Source organism: Megascapheus bottae, chromosome 9, assembly GCF_031878675.1.
Source record: "Megascapheus bottae isolate mThoBot1 chromosome 9, mThoBot2.hap1, whole genome shotgun sequence".
In the NCBI taxonomy this organism is placed as follows: Eukaryota; Metazoa; Chordata; class Mammalia; order Rodentia; family Geomyidae; genus Megascapheus; species Megascapheus bottae.
Genome location: NC_143517.1, coordinates 20,530,983 through 20,554,996, shown reverse-complemented (window position 1 = coordinate 20,554,996; position 24,014 = coordinate 20,530,983). Strand labels below are relative to the sequence as shown.

Below are 24,014 nucleotides of genomic sequence, written 5' to 3'. Positions count from 1 at the left end.
GCTTCAGAAGTAAACTGAAGTTTTTCTAAAACCTATCATTTTAAAATTTCAACTATTTTTCAGAAAAGAAGGATAAAGAATGACATATTTACTTACCTATTTACGTACTTATTTGCTTACATATTTACTTTTTATAGGTGGGATGAATGTCTGAAGGTTTTTACTCATAATTCTCTAATCAATAGATGTCCAATCATGGAAATGGTAGAATACCTCCCAGAATGCATGAAAGTAAGCACCTATGTATTTATTATTTCAGTGTTGCTGGAATATAATACAGTGTAGTGAGTTATTGTGATAATCACTGTTAATAGTATCTTTTATCTAGAACATTAAGTTTTCATCAGCTACATGGGAAGCTAGTGAACAATTATTTAGTTGTTTCAGTTAGGAATCCTTCCAATTATTGAGTTATGTATGGGAATATATAGTAAACAGGTTTGTTCCCTAAACAATCTAAGTTTGGGGCAGGGACTGTGAAATGGTACTTGCTAGTTGAAGGAAAGCTCTAGCTCTTTAGGTACACCTCTTGAGGGTGTGCAGGTCTTTTTCAGTGCTTCTCCTTGGCCTGACTTTTGTCTTCACACTGTGTATAACTATGAATGATGAAGTACAGGAAAAGCAGTTGCACACAATGACAAGTCCCACTGGGCGCCAGAACTGAACATAGGAGAGGTGCCATATGGGACTTTGTGTCTATCTTGGTTCTAAAGGGAAAGCCTGGAGGAATTTGGGTCACTGGACCTGGGGTAAAGAAAATCACTTAGATAGGTGCTCCACAGCAGTATCTGCCTCTACATAGCCAAGGAGTCCAATGGCTCCGTAAATACTCTTTCCTGTGTGTAGCCACTATAGAATATTCCTTCCCCATTTCAACACCAGTCCCCCCACATCCTATCTACTCCTAGTTAGTCAAGTATTCCCAGTATTAAGCCCCAGGTAAGAAACAAAAGCCCAACTTCTATTCCAGACTGAGAAATATGGAAGACCAAACCAAACCTGTAGCTGATCTCAGTGCAGGGGGAAAAGGTCTGAATTGAGACAATAAATTATCATGTTAAGCCACTGAACAAAGGAATCCTTAATAATCTACAAATTTTCTAGAAATCCCAACAGACATGACATTGTAGGCAGAATCCCTAGAATCATTTCTTACCAGTCACTGAGTAGGTGCAGCTCATTCTTAAACAAACCATGATTTTCTTTATACCATCTGAAATTTCTGAAATGTACAGAGATATTTATGTCACTTCATGCATGAATAATATGTATTTTAATGTACCTTCCTGAGGTACAAGAAGCAAAGGAATAGAAAGGCAATATCTTTTGTGGTCTTTAGAAATAGGACGTTTCAGATAATCTGCTGCCTTGATATCCAGCTCTGTTTTCTCTCCCAAAGATTCTTTTAGATTTCTGCATGATCCCTTCCACAGAGGACAAGTCCTGCCAAGACTATCATGTAAGTTTTTATTATCATTATAATTAGAAATTTATTTTATTACAGTTCTTGGAGCAATATCAAAAATATTGCTACTACAGGTTTAACAACCTACTATGATAATTTGGTTTCATTTATCATATTTTATTGTGTACTTGTGAAGAAATGTTTTCTTTGCATTCTAGGTTTCCACAAATATTTTGTTTTTCAGAGCATCACTTCGTGTTATTTATCATCTTTAGGATTCATTTTTTCTGGAGATGAAAGCCTAAAATTCTCCAAAGCCCTGTTAATGGGGTTGATCAGATGCTCCATAAACTCTAGGATGCACTTTTGGGACTGAACAAATAATGTTCTCTCCATTTTAGTGCTGAGAGTAGTAGACAGCAATGGATTTTTGTTATGGATTGTTTTTTTTATCCCCCTACCAGAGTTGTGTTTACTAAAATTACTTATGTAAATGGTATCCAGGCCACAGGAGAATTCTTTTTCTATGATTATGGGTTATAAAGCAATAGCATAGAATCTTTCTAGACTATTTCTTTCACCCCATATATGATCTTTTAATTACTCTGTCTACTTAAAATGTCTCATCTTTGTCTAGACCAGTTAATTTCTCAGCAGAATTTGTAGCCTGGCATATTTGATCTTTTTAAGAAGTTTTTCACTAGATACTGGTAATTCTCTAATTACCCTTATGAAAATGAATAATCTACACATTTTTTACACTCTTACTTATGTCTGTTCCTGGTTTAGCTGACCTGTATAAGAAGTGCTTGTGGGAGGTGGGGCTGTGGTTGAGTGATAGCGCACTTGCTTTTCATGCACAGGGCCCTTTTTCCTAGCGCAAAAAGAAAAGCAAAAACAAAAGAAGACAAGGTAATAATTTGGGTTTTTCACTAGACTAACAATTTAAATTTGTATCCTCCACAGATTGAGTATAATTTCAAGTATCTTCAGTGTCCACTTGAATTTACAAAAAAAATAATACCTACACAGGAAGTCGTATATGAGCCTCTCTCAACACTCAATGTAAGTATAGAGGTTCTATTATTGGGCTACTTTCCACCTGGGTTCTAAAAAAAAATCTTCTTGAAACAGTCCATTCTTAATGAAAATGAAAGGGACCTGGAAAGAATTCTAATTTTACAGTTCAGTGTTACCTTGTTTGACATGCCAGCCTCTTTATTTTTTAGTAAATAAATCAGGACTTCCTATAGGTTCCATATTTTCCTCAGTACATAGGTGATACTGCAGCTGCCATGTTTCTATAGCACTGCCTAGTGTCTGTCAGTGATAATGAAGCTTCTTTGGTGCCCTACCAAGCTTTTCTGATCCACTTTGCCCTCAGAGTCTTTCCTGGTGCGTGCTTGTTCCTGTCAGTGCTTAGACACAATTCAGACCAGTACAAAAACATCTCATGCTTCTGTTTCTTTAGAAGAAACAGGGCGTTCAGCATTTTCTCCCAAGGTCATTTTACTATGCCAGGAGAGGTGTAACAAGTAAATGCCAGGAAATCTACTGTAGTTGATTTGGTTCTTTTTCTTGACATCTTTCACCCCTGGGGCAGGAATCACAACTAGATTCTGCATCACTCAGATAGGTGGCCATCAGTACATTGCTGGTGTCAGTTCCTGGAATAATTAAAATGTAATTTTAAAATACATTCTTGGGTCTTCTAATACTGCTCATGAAAATACAATCTAAACATTATTTTAACTGCTATTTATCTATACTCCATTATTTAAAATACTCAGTTAGGTAAAATTGTATTTCTTCAAGGAAAGACTGGACACATGGCCCTAGTTTACTTCTTGTAATTGTTTATTCCTGTTGTGACTCAGTGTAAAATTTAAATATTGATCTTATCTCAAGACTCAGAAGAAAAGAGAGAGTGAATCATACAAATGTACGTATATAAAATGATTTTCTGTACCTTATGGTTTATTTTTTGAAGTTTTGGAGTGGTTATTACTTTTAGGAAATTCATAAAACAAATAAGTAAATACTATAGCTATAATACCAAACCCAGAAAAAAATGCTGTTTCTCAATTGTTGAGTCTGATTGTATTTCTGTTGCTTTTCTTTCATTTCCAGGTCATGGTTCAACATAACCGCATTGAGCTTCTCAATCACCCTGTGTGCAAAGAATACCTACTGATGAAATGGTGGGTTCTAGAGAGTATTTCTTCTCTAACTAAGGTCCCCAATACATCCAAGAAAATTTTGACATTAAAAATTCAACCACTGTTTCTTTTTTTTCTTTTTTTTTGTTGGGGGGGGAGTCTTACTTAATATTTTACTGGGATCTATTGACTGTAGGAGGGGGCTTTATAATGATACATCTAGACATAAAATTCCTCTTCTGATCAAGTTCACCTCCTCGTTCAAGTTCTCTCATCCTCTCTACTCTTCTTAAAACAATTACAACATACTCTGTTATCCTACATGCATATAAAATGCTTTGACTGTGTACACACTCCTCCTCTCTCCCCATTCACTCTCCTCACTCTCACTGAGGCCCATTCCCCAAGGGAGCCTGCTCTACAAGTCTATCATTTGGTTTCTTTTGTTCATGTTATTTGTATAAAGGTGCCACACCCTGGTATTTCACAATATGTACTTTAAGTGCTTTAACTCCATCTAATTAACCTCCTGTAGAGCTCTCCCTTTCCACATTATATACAAACCACTATTATCGAACAGTTTTCAGTGAGTTTCATTATACCATGAGCATAGATATACTTCATTGTGTATATCAAAATAAACAGTGTATTTTGAGAGTATCCACCTTCCAGCAATCTCTTATCTACTCACTGTTTAATGCATGTGTATATACATATTAGTTTATATACATACACATATGTGTACATATATACAGACACATATACACATGTACACATGTCAGATGGTATGAAATACAGTAGACTGAAGGGAGAACCAAATAGTTGAATACCTTAGAAAGGCAAAGTCCAACAAAATAAACACTTTAAAATGGTGGGGTGGAGCCAAGTGGAGAGGGGAGATGAAAGAAGAGAAAGAGACAATGCAGTCAAGATATCCAACTGTGTCCTATAAAATCAAGAAAAGGAGGAAAGGAGCAGGTTGTGAAGGATGAGTGAAAAGGTTGAAAGAGGTGACGTTGATCAAGATGCGTTGTATTTATGCATTGCTTTGTTCAATGGTAGCTCTTTTCCAACGACTGGAAGATAATAAAAGGATAAATCAGAAGACATCTTTGGCTCGGTGAATATAGATTTCTAAAAGGTTTTATAGTCACTTTTTCTGCAGGTGTCTTTAAATGTGCTTGTGGTTTGCTTGTTTTCTGTAGGTGTGCCTACGGATTTAGAGCACACATGATGAACCTAGGATCTTACTGTCTTGGTCTCATACCTATGACCCTTCTTGTCATACACATAAAGCCAGGAATGGCTTTCAACTCCACTGGAATCATCAGTGAATCTAGTGATCATTTGGAAATCTTGGACACTACGGTATTTCTCCAACTTCACCTTTTTAAAATAATAAAGTATACAAATTGATTCCCCGCCAGGGGCACTCTGGCCCAAATCAATCTAAAATATCAAGAATTTAAATTTAAATTTAAAATTTGTATATGCTACTAATTATTTTCTCAAATATTTTATGGAAGCAATGGAAATATAAGTAAATGGGTCAATATAAGTTTTCACTAATTCAAAAGAAATAAGTTGTCTGGTGCTGGTAGCTCATTTCCATTATCTTAGTTATTTAGGAGGCCGAGATCTGAGGATCTCAGTGTGAAGCAGGAAAGTAGGAAAGTCTTATCTCATACTATTTAGCAAAAAGGTAGAAGTGGAGGTATGGTTCAAGTGGTAGAAAAACAGTTTGGGATAAAAAAAAAATACTAAGCCAGAGCACAAAGCCTTGAGTCCATGAGTCACTACCAGCACTAAAGGAAAAGAAAATAGGAAGAAAGGGACAAAGAAAGAAATGAAGAAGGAAAGAAAGAAGAAATGTGTAAGATACTAGCTTCAATGTTGACAGGTAAGACTCCACAGATTTATTGTTTGGGGACAGAAGAAGGCAGGAAATGCAAGGACATATTCAGTGGGAATACATTTTCTGCTTGGGGAGAGGAAAAGTATGGAGCTAGATATTGGTGATAGTAGTAGAACACTGCCAATATGCTAATGCCACAAAATTGCATGTGTTGTAATGCAAACATATATGTAAAATGTAAATTTTTATTTATGTGCACCTTATCACAAGTAAAAATTGTATCACTCAGATTAATATTCCTTTCAAGTTCAATTGGAAAAATTTGAACTGCTCTTTAAATAGACATTGTAAAATGAGTATATTATCCCTATTCAAAGATGAGTATGGGCATGGCAATAATTTTCTAATTGCCTAATTCACATATTGACAATCCATAAGAATGAAGCAAAACACAAATTAATATTTAATACTAGGAAATTATGAAGTATTCAATGTTGGGGTTTTTGGTACTTATAACCACCCATTTTCTACTCTTTGTTTCAGAAATCATATCCAATAAAAATCTGCATGATTTTAGTTTTTTTGTCAAGTATATTTGGATATTGCAAAGAGGTGACTCAAATTTTCCAGCAGGTATGTAATGCGTATTGTTTCTCTCAAGTTGCAAATATTTTAATATGCAGAATGTAAATTAATTGACCAATAATGATTTGAAAATAATGTCTTGTTATAATAAATCAAATAACAAGACAAAACTTTTCTAACTGTAGAAGTTACATGATTTTAAGTAAAAGTTGTAACCCTTAAGTAATTCTGAAAGACTGCTGAAGTCCTACATTTTAGTTCTCAATTTTCAGCAAGACTGTTTAAGTAGGTTATAATCTCTTAAGTAAGACTGATGATTTTCATATTTCTGAAAGCAATATTATACCTTTGTTGGTCTAGGTGGCTCTGTTGGGCCACAAACTATTATTGTGACTGACTGTAGGATATGTTCTTTCTATATTGAGATATTTTTCTAACATAATAGAACGTTTTATCATCTTAAATATAAATATTTAAATAGATATATCTATCTCAAGACTCTTGTTGATTCAAAGACTGTCTTAGAATCATTTCCTGTTAAATTTTTTAAATAAAATTGTGAGCTATAATACTATTTGAGAAAATTTAACAAATATATAACACAGAGATTATTATGTAGCCCAGGCTAGAACTAACTGGAGCTTGTGATTTGTTTCTCCACATTCCAGTCTTTCAAGTCCTGGTATTATAGGTGTGAGCCTCCAGGCCTGGCTTGGAAACTTCATAGCAGTAATTTTTTTTTATCTTCTTCTGTTTCCTTTGATTTTTTTTTTTTAGCATTTGGCCTCAGGGCTTCACACTGCTAAGCAGAATGCTTCAGCCAAGCACTAACCCTTTTTGATTCAATTATTCCTGAGAGAGAGTTAGTGCTTTTTGGTGTGTTGCTTGATTCCCCCCCACTCCAAGGATGCTCTATGCAGCAGTTTTATTTGTGGGCATAATAAATGTATACCATGTCAGCCAGCTTTTCTGTTGAGCTTAGGTCTTGAAAAGTTTTTGCCGAGGCAGATTTAGAACCATGATCTACATGACCTCTCCCTCCTATGTGGCTGGGATGCCAGTTGTACACAACCATTCCTTGTTCAGTTAAGATGGAATCACCCAAATGGTTTGCCTTGAACTACAATCCTCCTGATCTTTGCCTGCTGAAGAACTAGGATTGCAGACACGAGCTACTGAAACCCAGTATGTATGTTAAGGGCAAACTAAATTCAGACCAGACCTAAGAATTAAATAAATTTTCCAAATGCCTTTGTAGGTTTTGTTGTTGTTGTTTTTGTTGTTATTTGGGTTCTTTTTTTTTTTTTTTTTTTTTTTGGTGACAGTCCTGGGACTTGAACTCAGGGGCTGAGTACTGTCCTTGGGCTTTCCTCAAGGCTAGTACTCTACGACTTGAATCATAGCACCATTTCCGGCTTTTCTATGTATGTGGTACCAAGGAATGAAACTGGATCTTTGTGCATTCTAGGAATGTACTCTATCACTAGGCCAAAGTCCCAGCCCATGTCTTTGTGTTTTTTTCTTTTTTTCTTTTTAGTGGTTCATGGGGCTTCAACTCGGCCTTGGTTCTGTCTCTGTGCTCTTCAGCTCAAGGCTACCGCTTGAGCCAAGCCCCACTTCCCGTTTTCTGGAGGTTAATTGGAAATAAGAGTCTCAGGTCCTTGTGTGCCCTGGCTGACTTCGACCTTTGATCCTCAGATCTCAACTTCCTGAGTAGCTAGGATTACAGGCATGAGCCACTGCACCAGGCTTTGTGTTTTAAAATTGTCTTAATATGGAGTTTTTAAACCCCATGTTCATATATATATATATATATATATATATATATATAACTGTGATTATTTTTATAAGTTATTCCGACAATACTGCACCTAATTCTCCATGACAATGTATTGAAAAATACGAAACGGCATGTATATTAGTAAGAAAATGCTAAGTATTACTATCATCAAAATGCTGCCTTGAAGATGTCTATATGCTCACATAATGTCATAAAGAAAAGTGAACGGTATAAAGCACATTATTTAGTCATGCCAGTTTTTCAGTTTTCTAAGTGAAAATTGCAGGTCATAGCTTTAATTGACTAGAAAGTTCTATACAATTGTTCAGATTGCACTCCACATTTGCTTAATGATAGTTAAGTACTGTACATGATGGAGATATCCTAGATATGCTTCATTTTCCTTTCTGATTTAGTCTCAGCACAGGGTGCAAACTTTATTCAAGGAAGATTTTGCTCATTTGTATGCCGAAAGGTCTATATGTGTGTGTCTAGATGAGTGGAGAGATCTCACAAATATTAAACCAACTTGCAGTAGCTTGACATGTTATAGTCTCCACTGGGAAAGCTCACAAATATGTAAGATTTTCTTGGGCCTGGAAGTTCCCTTGCCCGGGGTCCACTGGTGTTTTGCTCAGTACACATCCATGCTCATCACGCAGCCAAGGATGGTAGGTGGGGACTCTCTGGTCCTCCACAGCAGGGAGCAATCCCTAAGAAACCAAGTCTCTCCAGGGGTAATGCTTCACTCCTTTCCATCCCAGAAAAGAAACTACTTTTTGGACTACAACAATGGCCTGGAATGGATCATCTACACGACAAGCATCATATTTGTGCTGCCCTTGTTTGTGAACATACCAGGGCATGTTCAATGGCAATGTGGAGCAATCGCCATATTCTTCTACTGGATGAACTTCTTAATGTATCTTCAGAGGTAAAATCCAGCTTCAATGAGTTTTGGCATTCTCTAAGGGATTTTAATAAGGAAAAACTATTAGAACTGATGAAAATCTTTTTTCATTTTGCTAGACCTGGGCTTGAGCTCAGGGCCTGAGCACTGTCCTTGGGTTTTCTCAAGTCTAGAACCTTACCACTTGAGCTATAGCACTGCTTCTGGCATTTTCTGTGTATGTGGTATCAAGGAATTAAACCTGCGCCTTTCTGCATGGTACACAGCACTCTACCACTAAGCCAAACTCCCAGCCCTGACAAGAATCTTTAACTAGATCAGTCTTTTTTCCAGTAATTTTTAAATGGTGAAGCTCATTTCCTATTCTTCTAGGTCAAAATGAGGATGTATGGACTTCAAAGAGTAGAAAAGGGTCTCCTATCCTGGGCATTATTGAAATTTGGGCCCATTTTGATTTGTGTGTGTGTGTGTGTGTGTGTGTGTGTGTGTGTGTGTGTGTGTGTGTGTCTTGTCTGTCTGTCTGTCTTGTGTATCGTAAAATGTCCAACATTTCTGGCTTCTGCCCAAAAGAAGAAGGGGCATAAAGCCCATCCCAAATGTCATAAAGCAAAACATATGTAGGCATTACCCCATGTTCTCTCAGTTCTAGGTGAAAGCCTCTCATCCAGTCAACTCTGTACTGAAAATGGGCATTAAAGACAGTAACAGGGCCGAGAGTTTGGCCTAGTGGTACAGTGCTTGCCTAGCATGCACGAAGACCCAGGTTCCTTTCCTAGGTAACACATATGTAGAAAAAAGAAGTGCTGCTGTGGCTCAAGTGGTAAAGATCTAGCCTTGATAAAGCCCAAGGACAGTGCTCAGGCCCTGAGTTCAAGCCCCATGTCTGGCAAAAAAAAAAAAAAGAGAGAAAAGACAGTGACATCAGGCTGGTAATGTGGCTTAGAGGCAGAGTGCTTGCTTACTATATATGAAGCCCTGGGTTCAATTCCTCAGTACCACATAAACAAAAAATGAAATAATTTTAAAAGACAGTGACATTATAAAAGTCCTTCTTCACCTTATGTTATTTGATAAGCATTTATTCTTCATTGAAACACTCAAATGACAGGCTTCATGATGGCTAAAAGTGATACAAAAATTAGAGGGAAAAAATGATCCCAAAGAATCTAATTCAAGAGAAGGAAAAAGGGTCATTCCTCTTCCATTCCACTATATGTTAGTGCAGTCAACTCAGTGTGTGAAAGAAAAAGTGGAAACTCTGAGTTGGGTAGAAGAGCTTGGGTAGGAAGTCAAGTTACAGCAGCTTAGGCAGAGTCTTGTTTCTCCAGGAATCTCACATTTTCTACTATGTGAGGCCATTGCTGTCATGATCTCAGTGATACTGAGGGGACCTCAGGTCCATGGAGAGAACTTGGCCAGGTGAGAAGGGCAGTGTCCTACAAGCAAAGAGGACTCAAGCTAGACTCAGGCACCACTACTCTCTTTGTTTGGTTACTATTGCTATCTGTAGTTATTCACCATCTCTGAGGCTCAGCTAACTTCCTTTTACATTATATTTCTCAAAATATATTTGCATTCACATTTAGGTTCATACATGATATGTGTATCTACTTCCACAGTGGAGTATGATGTTTGATTCATGTATACATTGGGTAGTGGCGATTTAAAAAATCCCTAATGCTTTCTTTTAAGAAGTTATCTTTGGTAACAGAAGAATACAACAGGACAAGCAAGTGACCAAGTTCACCTAAACATTTGACCATGTAAGAAGTAGGGGGGATGGATATGAGAATGGAGAAAAGTAGCAGGGCCAGTGTGTGCTGACATAGGATCCTTAAAACACCAGAGCTTGTCTCATCAGTCTGTACTTAGTGTGTCACATGGTTTATCTATCTTATTGCTTTATTAGGAATTTTGTACAAGAGCGAGGACTCAATATTTGCATACCCAATGCTATGGACATGGATTGGAAATATAAACACAACTACATAGACATAAAAATCTATGACTCTATAGATATAACGTTTTATTACATAGATTAATATATATCTGTGACATACAAACCCTCACCCTGATTTTAATTATATTCTAAAATCTAAGTGCCAGTGATTGTATATAAAGATTCCCTTCTTGACTACTTGTTTGTTATATGTGTCATTTGAAATGATGTAAAAATCAATGTTAATAAATTCTTCCATAAAAAAAACCTATGGGTTTTTTTCTTCTCTTATTTTGGTAAAAGAAATATCCAGTAGTCAAGAAGTATAATGGTGACAGGCAAACATCCACCAGAAGGAGATAAAAAGCAGTTTGATGAATTGCTTGAAAACTTGAAGACTTGATTATTCCTGAATTTGCATGTCTCTCTTTAAACAATTTAATAAATAATTCACATTGACAATCTCATCTTTGAGGTCTATGTCCTGATTTATTGCATTATAAATAAATATTTTCCCTGAAAGAAACTGGGATCACCAAAATGAATTTTTTTTACTTTTTCTAGGTTTGAAAATTGTGGAATATTTATTGTTATGTTGGAGGTAATTTTTAAAACCTTGTTGCGATCTACAGGAGTCTTTATCTTCCTTCTTTTGGCTTTTGGACTCAGCTTTTATGTTCTCCTGAATTTACAGGTGAGGGAGTTTACAAATGCATGCAGTTGATGTTATTATTTTAACATAAAAATTATATGTTTAAACCTCAATGGCCTATGAAAACACCAATCACAATATTTCATTACTATTTTTTGAGATTAATTTTATTGCAGAAAAAATAGTTTTGCTAGACTTTTTTCATTGTCAGAAAACATGATCTCTGTGCATGGATTTTTCTGATGAATTTGTTAAGAGTTTAGGAATATTTCTCAGGACTGTAGTTTTGTGGCTACATACTTATGACTTTAGAAAGTGTTCATAATGTATTTTTTTGTTATTTTAGTTTCCACAAAAAAAAACAACCTTTTTGATTGTCTGGATTTTGTGTCTCATTTACCTTACTATCTTTTTTCAGGATGCCTTCAGCTCGCCATTGCTTTCCTTAATTCAAACTTTCAGCATGATGCTAGGTGACATTAACTACCGAGATGCCTTCCTGGAACCATTTTTGAATAAAAAACTGGCATATCCGGTTCTGTCCTTTGCACAACTTATTGCCTTCACAATGTTTGTTCCAATTGTCCTCATGAATTTACTTGTAAGTAATTTGTCCTTATATAGCCTGTTGATCATTTGAAACATTTCATTATGATGATTACTCTTTACCCTTTTAATAGCCTATGGCAGGAGGGTTAGTTGTATTAGCTTTGTGTTACTAAACTAGAATATCTGAGGTGACTAAGTTACAAAGACAAAAGTTTTATTTAGTTATTAGTTCTGGAAGTTCAGAAGCTTGGTATCTGCTTTGGTAAGGGCAGCAGGTGGTGGGTGTATCATAGGGGAAGCACGAGTAGAAAGCAAACAATCATATCACAAACCAGAGCAGAAAGGAAGAGGATGGATGTAATCCCACAACATATTCAATTACTGAGGACCTCCCAAAACTATACTATCCCATATTGTCCCCCTTGGGGACCATTTTGTTACATATGGATCTTGGGAGACACCCAAGCCATAGTAATGGAAAAGCACTTACAACAAATCCATTCATATGTCTAGTGTCTAGGGTATACCAAACACATCCAGAGGCTGGGGTGTTTGGAGAGTACAAAGATGTATTCACTGGACAAATATTTCCAAGAATCTACTAAATGCACAATTCTAGGAAAAAGCAGTGAACAAAGAAAAATTACTAAGGCTTCATCTGTACATAGTTACAAGCTCCTCAGGACATTAGGTAATAAGCACACACATGTATGGAGCCTACCATACATGCCAAGAAGAGCAAGGCAAGGAAGGGGGAGGTGTGAGCTGCTCTGGGGGTGGGGAGAGGGTGGGCAATTTGTCAGAGCTTAATAGAAAACATTGTGTTCCTCTTGTGTTTCTCCTGGAACAGAGATTCAAATAGGAAGAGACCCTCTTTCAGAGCGCATCTTCACATTCAAATATCACCTCTAGCCAAAGACAACCTTTCTCTGCCCTTCACTCTATGAGAGTCGGTGCTGGACAGTGTTTCCAAAAAGGAAACACATGTACAGACTCCTGAGTATTTCAATTCTCTCCTGTGAAACAACTCCATGGTTCTATTTTGGTGGTACTAGGGAAACTACAGACAGATGACACAAAGATTCTTTGCTTCCAGTGTTTCAGTTTGGAGGAGATAATTATTCACAGGACAAGTTGGCTCTGTAGTAGTTCCAGGTTTGCATTTGCATACCAAACATCCATGGAACATCTCTATATTTCAAGCTGAGGGGCTACCCCTTTGGTCATCTCATTCAGATCAGTGGAAGATATCTCTTGCTCCTCTCTCTATCACACTTCTCTTTTATATCTACTTCTCATTGTCTTCATCTAAGTCACTGCAGTTCTCTGTGGAATCCTTCTCTACCTTTTTTTTAATTGCAGAGATAACTCAAGAGATTCTGGGCTTTTATTAGAAATGATTTGTTGGGAAGTTTTCTATAACTCTTCCAACATTCTCAATCCAACCTATGAGCATTTCACTGAGACATCCTAGGATCTTGATATTACTCACGTCATATCAACTATCCCTGGGGTGGTGCCACTTTCCCTTTGTGCCGCTTGAACTTTGCAGTCTCTTTCTTGGTCTATAAAACCCTCCCACCATAGGTTAAGTCTTTCTGAGCTTTCAATAATCAGCTCAAGCACTAACTCTGTGGGGCAGACTTTATTAAACACTGCGCCAACCCTTCTTACTCTAGCCTAATTATGAGCTGCCTTTTGTGTTATTACATTTTTGAAAACACAAATCAGAAAATAATTACGATAAAATGTATGTCCCAGAATTTTGTGAAGATTCAATGTGCTAAGACAAAGCATACCAAATAATGCCTGGCACATGATTAGCACCCAATGAAACTTAAATACTATGGAATTGGTAATAATTAATCTTTGGTAAACTATAAACTCAGAGTCTAGCAAGCTTCATAAACGTGAAGCAGCAGATAGGACATGACTGGTTTTAATAGGAGTTTTGGAACTTGGAGATATAACCTCATCTAAAAGCCTTCAAATTGAAGAACAAAAGCTCTAGCCCTGCCAAATAAAATCAATTTGCTAAGCACATATGTTTCTTACTGGTAGCTTGAAATCCCTGGAATATATTTTTCTAGTGCTCACTTATTCACCATGTGCTCATTTATTCACCATTCCTATCCAATTTTAAGCCCTAGGCCTACAGTGGTAACCTGCAGAAACATAGTCTTTCTTTCCTGGAGATTCTTGAACTCAGGGCTCCAGGGAACTAAAGAACCTGAGCTCCCCCTTTCAGGTATAGCATATAAAAGACGATCTTAGTAAAGACAGGGATAGGTGTCTAAAAATAGCTGAAAGAGCGAATGTTGGAGTAAACCTGAGATAATAGTTTCATGTCACCTGATTCTATCTAGCTCCGTGTGTGTGTGTGTGTGTGTGTGTGTGTGTGTGTGTGTGTGTGTGTGTGTGTGCGCGCGCGCGCACGCATGCATGTTTCCTGGTCCTGGGGGTTGGATTTATGTCCTGGGCACTATTTCTGAGCTCCATTTTGCTTAGGGATAGCGTTTTACCACTTGAACCCAGTTTTATTTTGAGATTTTTTGATGGTGTATTGGAGAGAACAGCTTATGGACTTCCTGCTTCAGTGGCTTTGAATCTAAATGGATTGATCAATCCTCAGATCTCAGCCTCCTGAGTAGCTAGGATTACTGGTATGAGCCTGGATAGTTGTATATTTTTAGAGGTTTCTAGTCAAAGTCCTACCCACACAGTACATTTTCCTGCCAAACATATGTGAAATAAATACTCATTTATTCCCTCCGCTTAATGTTTTAAAATTTTTATGTTGTGGAGTCAGTTTTATGAATCTTAATTGCTAAACTCCTAGAGTTTCCAACCATGTTGCATGGATATATCCCAATCCTATTTGATTTCACTTTGTGTCCCTGCCTTTTTGAAATGATAAGCTGCAGATTCAACTGACTGTCTTAAGATTTCAAGGGTCACAGTTAACATTATTGGACCATTTATGCAGCCATCATGCAGCAAAGATTTAAAAGACAATTTGCTTCTCTGCACGATGCATTCTCAAAGTTTTATGGAGCCCCTATGAAGAGCTCACAGGCTGCTGCTTGTGTTTTGGCCAGAAAGACCATGCTGTGGTCTGAATGGTGTGGTTTGAACTGGGAATGGTGCTCCACAATTTACGTGAATGAGGTGGTAGTATTATAACATGATACCTGTGGTTGATGAGAACAACCATGAATGAAGAGCTACCATGAATAAGATTAGTGCCTGTATTAAAGAAAAAAGTGTTCTGATGCTTGTCATTCCCTTTCTTGCCCTAAAATATGTGAGAATACATAGAAAGCCATGTTGAAAGGGTTTACACCCAAATGAATCTGTTGATAGATTCATGCAAGACTTCTCCAGCTCTCAGAATTGTGAAGAATAACTGTGTGCTGTTTATTAATTACTTCACTTAAGGTATTTTAATATTGAAGCCTGAATAGAGTAAGATACCACATAAGTACACATGGAGCAGAGTCATGCTAAATTTCTCCTGTCATCCTCCAGATTGGCTTGGCAGTTGGTGACATTGCTGAGGTCCAGAAGCATGCGTCTTTAAAGAGGATTGCTATGCAGGTGAGCATTCTACGGATTTAAAACTCACTTTGCCCTAGTAATAGAGTGCTTGCTTAGCATGCACAAAGACCCAGGTCTGATTCCCTGGTACCATATATATAGAAAAAGCAGAAAGTGGTCTATGGCTCAAGTGGTAAAGCTCTAGCCTTGAGAAAGCCCAAAATAGTGCTCAGGCCCTGAGTTCAAACCCCAGAATCAGCAAAAAGAAAAAAGTGAAAAAGCAGCAAAAACTCCCTATTTACTACTCTCGTAATTACTTGCATATAAGAATCACTTGTTTCCTGAGAACACAATGATTTAATAGAAGTATTTTCTCAGTAGTAAAGACTACCAGCCTGTGTCTGGTTGTGTGTTTTCCAGTATACTTGCTATGATCAACTACTCAAAAATGATGAAAAGTATCTAGCAACACTCTCTAAAGGGCAAGGATGAAATTTCTTGAGTCTCTTTTTTATGGCCAGCTATGTAACTAGCTGCTGTACAAAGAATATCACCACTGGTGTGAATTATTTTGTGTCTGTTTGGCTTTGAGGTTGAATCTCACTAAATATCCCCAGCCAACTCTGAACCTCCAATCCTCATGCTTCAGCCCTGTGAATTATAAATTATAATGTTTATTTTATCCCAGATGTTCAAAAGGGGCTCCTGATTTGTTTTCTTGAAATTACAGGAGACCTCACAGCATATTTTACAATGATGTTTTAAGTGTATTGATGGCATTTATCTCATTTTTCTAATAATGTGATCATTTTTTGATTACTGAATCTAGTCATACTGTAGCAAGAGTAACTCACATAGTGTCTTGTTGGCTAACACTGGGCTTAAATAAATGGTTTTTCAAGACTTTAAGTAAATAATAGCATGTGGCGGTAGGCATGGTAATCAATATCTGTCGTCTCAGCTACTTTTTAGGTAGAAAAGGCAAGATGGTTGTGGTTCCAGGACAGCCTGGACAAAAACGTAAAAGCCTATATGAAAAATAAAGCCGAAAGAATTGTGGATGTGAGTCAAGTGGTGGAATGTTTGCCTAAGCAAGAGTGCAAGGAGGAGCTCAGTTCAAAGCCAAATCAAAACCAAAACCAAAACCAAAAAAGCCAAAAACCAAAACACATATGTCCCCTATATAAATGAGTAACAAGGGAAAACTAATACTCTGAAGATTAACTGGTTAAAAAATAAACTCAGAAAAATACTATGGAAAATGAAATAAAATCCTTAATTGGTATAAAAAAGAATTAGAAAAGAATTCTTAAAACTGAAACAAATATATAGTACAGTAAAGCTAATAAATAATATAGTAAAATAAGTAAAAATAATAGAGAATCTGTTAACTCAAGACTATAGTATCAGTTATTCAGAGACAGAAGATTATGGTAACCAGCCCAGCAGTATTCCATCTCCAATTATCCAGCAAAAAATAAAAAAAATCAGAGGTTTCATTTATGTGGTAGAGCACCAGCTACAAGTAAGCAAGCCAAGTGAGTGAGAGGCCCTGATTTCAAGCTCTAGTAATGGCAAAAATAAATAAGTAAGAGAAGCCAGCTGCCGGTGGCTCATGCCTGTAATCCTAGCTATTGAGGGGGCTGAGATCTGTGGATTGAAGAAGTTCAAATCCAAAACAGGCAGGAAAGTCTGTGAGACTCTTATCTCTAATTAAACACCTAAAAACAAGAAGTAGAGATATGTCCTCAAAGTGGTACAGTAATAAGCATTGAGCAAAAGCTCAGGGATAGTACCTAGGCCCTGAGTTCAAACCCATCATGGATAAAAAGATAGAATATTTCTTGTTGGGGGTGGAAAGGGGGTAGGGTAGTGGGTGTCATAATGTAAGTCCTGTAGTATGGGGAGTTATTACATCTGATATTTTATTATTATATGTCAATTAAATGCTCAGATATTTAAAGGCATATGGTTTAAAGCTAGAAAGCAAATATGGTTACATAATAGCTACAGCTTCACAAAATACTTTTAGCCCTGTTCTAATTTTTTTTCTACCTTTATAATCCCCTCATTTCTCCCTCCTTCCCTTCCTATATTGGGTGTGATTCATACCATTATACTTTCATACCACTGTGCTTCCCAGAGTAGACGCTTCATCTTTATATTTCCAATGTTGGTCACAGTGCCTAAGCAATAAATACCTGCTGACTTAGACTGAGCTCTGTAACCATCTACTCCTACCCACTGCCTGCAGGTTGTCCTGATGACAGGTGGGCAAAGGTGAGGAAGCCAGGGGCAGGAGAAGCTTTGCCTTCCCAGCTGCTTTGTACACAGCAGGATACAAATCTCTTTCATTATTCCATATAGATGATGCCTCTGTACAGTGTAAGCTTTCTGTGTATGAACTAATGACTCTACTCACTAATCCAAAATACCCTGTAGGTGGAACTTCATACCAGCTTAGAGAAAAAGCTGCCAGTGTGGTTTTTACGCAAAGTGGATCAGAAGTCTACCATTGTGTATCCCAATAGACCTAGACATGGGAAGATACTAGTAAGTACATTTACAAATCCTTCCTGGACTCATGCATGTTTGTGTAGTAGCTCCATTTCAGCACACACCCAGAAAATATGTCCCTGAGCTGAATTCAATTTGAGTAACTACTATGTTTTATTCTACAGCGTCTATTTAATTATTTTTTTGGTAACCAAGAAACAAAACAAGAAATACCAAACACAGATACATGTTTAGAAATGGAAATATTAAAACAGAAATACCGGTATGTATTTTTTCCTCTATCATTATTTGAAAAATTTTAAACTTTTAAATAACAATGCATGGTCTATCCTTACATTATATGTTGATATCTAATTCCCATATTAAATCCAGCTTTATTGTCTAGTATAGCTAGTTTACTCAGAATCACAAGACAAATTTTCCAGCCCCAAATATGTCTATTAATCAATTAGCTTGCCTTCCAGAGTGAGTGAAAAATCTAAATGCTAATTTTCTTAAGGCTGGAGCATTATTTTAAACCACGTTCTTCATGAGTGTTATGATTTTATACAGCAAATCAGGAGGGTAAAATAATATAAAAGTAAAAAATAAAAAATAAATAAAAATCAGGAGGACTTCCAGTGTTATTTACCCACTTTTAAGTCCACTTCTCACTCTTTATAACTCTGCCTAAAGCATTTAACCTTTTTATGCAACAGTTTCTCATCTGTAACTAGAAACAACAACAATGAATGTGGCCACAAATTGTGTCATTTAAAGTTATCTCCCTTGAAAGCTTTATGACTAGCAAGAGGGAATGACCTGAACAGTTATCCTATACGAACCAATTCTAGTATCTATACCTTTCTACCTCAGTAGGGCAAAACAGAAGAACTGGAAATGGATTCACAAATTATGTACTTTCTTTTAGGCTGAAGGACCTTACCTCTCTCTTGGAAAAGCAGCACGAGCTCATCAAACTCATCATTCAAAAGATGGAAATCATTTCTGAAACAGAGGATGAAGATAACCACTGTTCTTTTCAAGACAGGTTCAAAAAGGAGCGCCTGGAACAAATGAATAGCAAATGGAATTTCGTGTTGAGAGCAGTGAAGACAAAAACACACACTCCTAAGCACTAGTCACCCTGACGCCCTTCAGTGGGGCTCTTTGAGGGGCAACAGTTGTATCTCATTTCTATATAGAAAGAGGGAAGAAGAGGCAGAAATCTGGTTGATGTCATTGTGTAGGAAGTGAGGACTCCTGTTCTGTACCAAAACAAGCTGTGTCTCCATTCACATGTTAGGCCAATCACAATGCATTAGGAATATCCTTGCTGATAGTTTAAGCTGCATCTTAATGGAATGCTTTTTCATTATTTGAATAGAAAGCAAACTTCCTTGAATACACAAATATCAACATTGAATTCCTGTTCGCTAATAATTATATAATATCAGCTGCCCTAGATAATAGACCCAAATACTAGATTCAAGTCTACTACATGAAATACTTTTAGAAGATCTTGAAGGTACCTTGTGTATTCTGTTTGTTCTTTCTAGGATAAATAGATCCACCCTTCCTGCTGGTTTTAGCATATGCATATCACCAGGAACCATACAGCTGAAGTCCCAATTAATAAGCCTTATGATATTAATGAATGTCAATATAAATAACATACCTCTCCTCTGTACTTTTTGTTTGCTAGTGATCATAATAAATGTTAATTTTAGTCATTTTCTGTGCTTATGGTATCTTTTATTGCATTTGGTTTTTATTTTGATATTTGTAAGATCCCCTCTATCACATTTATATATTTTTAATATCTGAAGTATGAATGAATTACAGAGCCCATCGTTTATCTATTCAAAGTCCTTCTCTTGTTTTAGTGTTTCCCTGTATCCCAAGTCTCATGTCCACTTCGTCATATCCCAGGAGACACCCCCTCCACAATTATGTTTTTGACTATAGTTTAGGTCCTTGTGTTACATGTGAAAAGTATCATTGTGAATGCTTTTAATATATTACTTATTCTTTACCCCTGGCCATTATGTTTATAAAATAAACAAATACCAGCTGTTCAGATGCCCAATAGCTGCTAATTATTTCATTACATACACCCATCACACACTGGACTGACTTGGTTTAAAGATGGGCATCGTTGTGAACACTACCTTCCTGCTATCACACACATTCTTATTTTTCATATATTTTTATTGTAATTAATAGAAGGGTTACATTATATTCGCCAGATAGAAGGTGCATTAATTCACATACATTGATACTCTTTCTCATGTCTTGGTCCTCATTTCCCTCCCCCAAAATCCCCACCCCTCATCTTGTTTTTCCCCATTCCCTATCCAATTTCAAATGACCAAATACAAATATATCCAATATATCAGGTAACAAAGTGAGATACTGTAACAATATGAGATAACCAAGGGACAGCAAAACAGATGAGAGATAACATAGTACATTAAGAACAACAATCATTCATTATATGGATTTTGTTTCTATATCCTAGAGGTCCTTTCATTTAGTGTCATACTATATGGCCTTATGTATGTAGGTTTTGCTCTATTGCAAATCTCTGCTATGAGAGCCCAAGGATTCCACTGATTATGACAAATGAGGGAAACCATTGAGCCTAAGTACCTTTGAGTCTGGCTTACTTCACTTAATATGATTTTTTTCTAAGTCTTTCCATTTCCTAACAAATGGGACAATGTCATTCTTTCTGACAGCAGCATAGAATTCCATTGTATACAAATACCACATCTTGTTGATCCACTCATCAACTGAGGGACATCTAGGTTGGTTCCATATCTTTCCTATGGTAAATAGTTCTGCAATGAACATTGTTGTGCTAGTGGATTTAGTATGTCCTCATTTCTGGATGATTGGGTAAATGCCTAGTAGTGGAATTGCTGGGTCATAGGGGAGCTCTATGTTTAGTCTTTTGAGGAAATGGCATACTGCTTTCCATACTGGTTGAACAACTTTGCACTCTCACCAACAATATCACACACATTATTTTTTTTAAGTAGGATACTTTATTTGTGTTGCAGATTCCAGGATTGATAAAATACAGGGTGAAATTCAGTGCAATTTGTGTAAAGAAAATGGACTTTTGAGGACAGAGAACATGTCTTGTAGCAATAGTTTTATGGCATACTATATATTCCAATGGCTTTCATAAGTTTAGGAATACAAACATAATGTCATAAATTCAGATGAGATCCACAAGTGAATAACTAACTTTCTAAACAAATACATCTTATATTACTATTACAGTAAACATACATATTACCAGTGGAGGTATTTTAATAGCCTTTTTATTAAACTCTCTTCCAATCTTCTTACCTTTAAAATCTTTGTAGAATAATTGAAAGACATTTTGATAATGGATTGCATATATACATCTTCAAGTGCACAGTATTTCGTTCATTCTGAAAAATAGGGTCAGAATCAGAGATGCTTTGGCAGCTAATCAGATTCATTCTTGATAAAGCTGGTTAGTAGAATTACTAAGTAGTTTCTTTTTAAGATGCTAAATTGCAAATTATTTTTCAAGACTAAATGCATATATTAAGTCAAAACTTACTTTGGAAGCTTTTTTAACATTTTATTTTTTTCATATATTTTTATTGTAATTAATGGAAGGGGTTACATGATATTTGCCAGATAGATAGTGCATTAATTCCCATACATTGATACCCTTTCACATGCCTTGGTCCCCATTTCCCTCCCCCCACCCCACTCCTCACCTTGTTTTCCCCCATTCCCTATCCAATTTCAAATAACCAAATACAAATATATCCGATATATCAGGTAACAAAGTGAGATACTGTAACAATATGAGATAACCAAGTGACAGCAAAAGAGATGAGAGATAACATAGTACCTTAAGAACAACAATCATTCATTATATGGTTTATGTTTCTATATCCTGGAGATCCTTTCATTTAGCGTCCTACTATATGGCCTTTTGTATCAAGGTTTTGCTCTATTGCAAATCTCGGCTAGGAGAGCCCAAAATTTCTACTGATTATGACAAATGAGGGAAACCATTGAGCCTAAGTTCCTTTGAGCCTGGCTTACTTCACTTAATATGATCTTTTCTAAGTCTTTGCATTTCTTAACAAATGGGTTGATGTCGTTTTTTCTGACAGCAGCATAGAATTCCATTGTGTATAAATACCACATCTTGTTGATCCACTCATCAACTAAGGGACATCTAGGTTGGTTCCATATTTTTGCTATGGTAAATAGTGCTGCAATGAACATTGTTGTGCTGGTGGATTTAGTATGTCCTTGTTTCTGGATGATTGGGTAAATGCCAAGTAGTGGAATTGCTGGGTCATAGGGGAGCTCTATGTTTAGCCTTTTGAGGCACTGCCACACTGCTCTCCATAGTGGTTGAATGAGTTTGCACTCCCATCAACAGTGTAGTAGTGATCCCTCCTGACCACATCCCCTCCAGCATCTGTTGTTATTAGTTTTCTTGATCCTGGCCATTCTAAGGGGAGTGAGGTGGAATCTTAGAGTTGTTTTGATTGGCATTTCTTTTATGACCAGAGATGTTGAGCATTTGTTCATATGTCTATAGGCCATTTTTGTTTCTTCTTCAGAGAAGACTCTCTTTAAGTCTTTGGCCCATCTTTTAATGGGATGGTTGTTACTTTGGAGGTTAGTTTTGGATTGATTCAATTTTTTGAGCTGTTGATATATTTTAGATATGAGGCCTTTGTCTGTTGTACGGTTGGTGAAGATCTTTTCCCACTCTATAGGCTTCCAAATTAGTTTACTAGCTATGTCCTTTGCCATACCAAAGCTCTGCAGTTTAATGCAGTCCCATTTATCCAGCCTTTCCCTGATTTGTTGTGATTCTTGGTCCTTATTAAGAAAGTTTCGACCTGGGCCAAGGAGGCCTAGTGTATCTCCTATTCCTTCCTGTAAAGTTTTCAGAGTGTCAGCTTTTACCTCCAGGTCTTTGATCCATTTGGAGTTAATTCTAGTACAGGGTGACAAAGAAGGATCCAACTTTAGTTTTCTGCATGTGCTTAACCAGTTCTGCCAGCACCACTTGTTGAAGAGGCTATCTTTTTCGATTCTATTTTTTTTGGCTCCCTTGTCAAAGATTAGGTGGCCATAGGTCTGTGGTTTAATATCTGGGTCTTCAGTTCTATTCCATTGGTCTTCAGGCCTGTTCTTGTGCCAGTACCAAGCTGTTTTGATAATTATAGCTCTGTAATAGAGTCTACTGAAATTCCTCCTACGCTGTTCTTTCTGCGAAGAAGTGTTTTTGCTATACGGGGTCTTTTATTATTCCATATGAAATTTTGGATTGCCTCTTCTATTTCTTCAAAGAATGACATTGGGATATTGATGGGTATTGCGTTGAATTTGTAGATAGCCCTTGGCAAGATTGTCATTTTCACGATATTGATTCTTCCAATCCAGGAGCATGGGAGGTTTTTCCATTTCCTCAGTTCTGCTTTAATTTCCTTTTTCAGGGTTTTAAAGTTTTCATCAAAAAGGTCCTTTACATTCTTAGTTAAGGTAATTCCTAGGTACTTTATTTTCTTTGAGGGTATTGCGAAAGGAGTTGCTTTCCTGATTGTTGCCGCATTCCTCTCACTGTTGGCATAGAGGAAGGCAGTTGATTTTTGAGGGTTAATTTTATAGCCTGCTACCCTTCCAAAGTTTTGAATCAGCTCAAGGAGCTTGGGAGTAGAGTCTATAGGATTCTTGAAATACATGATCATATCATCTGCAAAGAGGGAAAGTTTTACTTCTTCTTTTCCTAATTGGATCCCCTTTATGCTTGCTTCTTGCCTTCTTGCACTGGCTAGGAATTCTAATACTATGTTAAAGAGGAGTAGAAAGAGTGGGCATCCTAGTCTCATTCCTGATATTAGAAGGAATGGCTTTAGCTTTTTGCTGTTAAGTGTAATGCTACCTATAGGTTTGTCATACATAGCCTTTATTTTATTGAGGAATGTTCCATGGATTCCTAGTTTCTCCAGAGGTTTTAACATAAAGGGGTGTTGGATCTTGTCAAATGCCTTTTCTGCATCTACTGAGACAATCCTGTGATTTTTGTCCCTGCTCCTGTTGATGTGTTGAATTATATTAATTGATTTGCGA

General features: G+C 36.8%; 1 protein-coding gene across 1 annotated transcript in view; it reads left to right on the top strand.

Moving 5' to 3' along the window:
• Trpa1 (transient receptor potential cation channel subfamily A member 1) overlaps positions 1 to 19,565 on the top strand; it is a 43,578-nt gene extending 24,013 nt beyond the window's left edge. Inside the window, exons 15-27 of the mRNA XM_090338670.1 lie at positions 138 to 231; positions 1,400 to 1,459; positions 2,372 to 2,470; positions 3,536 to 3,606; positions 4,770 to 4,932; positions 5,963 to 6,052; positions 8,549 to 8,718; positions 11,198 to 11,327; positions 11,704 to 11,886; positions 15,363 to 15,431; positions 17,814 to 17,924; positions 18,053 to 18,150; positions 18,799 to 19,565. Coding sequence (XP_090194796.1) covers positions 138 to 231; positions 1,400 to 1,459; positions 2,372 to 2,470; positions 3,536 to 3,606; positions 4,770 to 4,932; positions 5,963 to 6,052; positions 8,549 to 8,718; positions 11,198 to 11,327; positions 11,704 to 11,886; positions 15,363 to 15,431; positions 17,814 to 17,924; positions 18,053 to 18,150; positions 18,799 to 19,009 — 1,549 coding nt within the window. The 3' untranslated portion in view covers positions 19,010 to 19,565. The remainder of the gene's footprint in view (positions 1 to 137; positions 232 to 1,399; positions 1,460 to 2,371; positions 2,471 to 3,535; positions 3,607 to 4,769; positions 4,933 to 5,962; positions 6,053 to 8,548; positions 8,719 to 11,197; positions 11,328 to 11,703; positions 11,887 to 15,362; positions 15,432 to 17,813; positions 17,925 to 18,052; positions 18,151 to 18,798) is intronic.
• Positions 19,566 to 24,014: the final 4,449 nt, after the last annotated feature.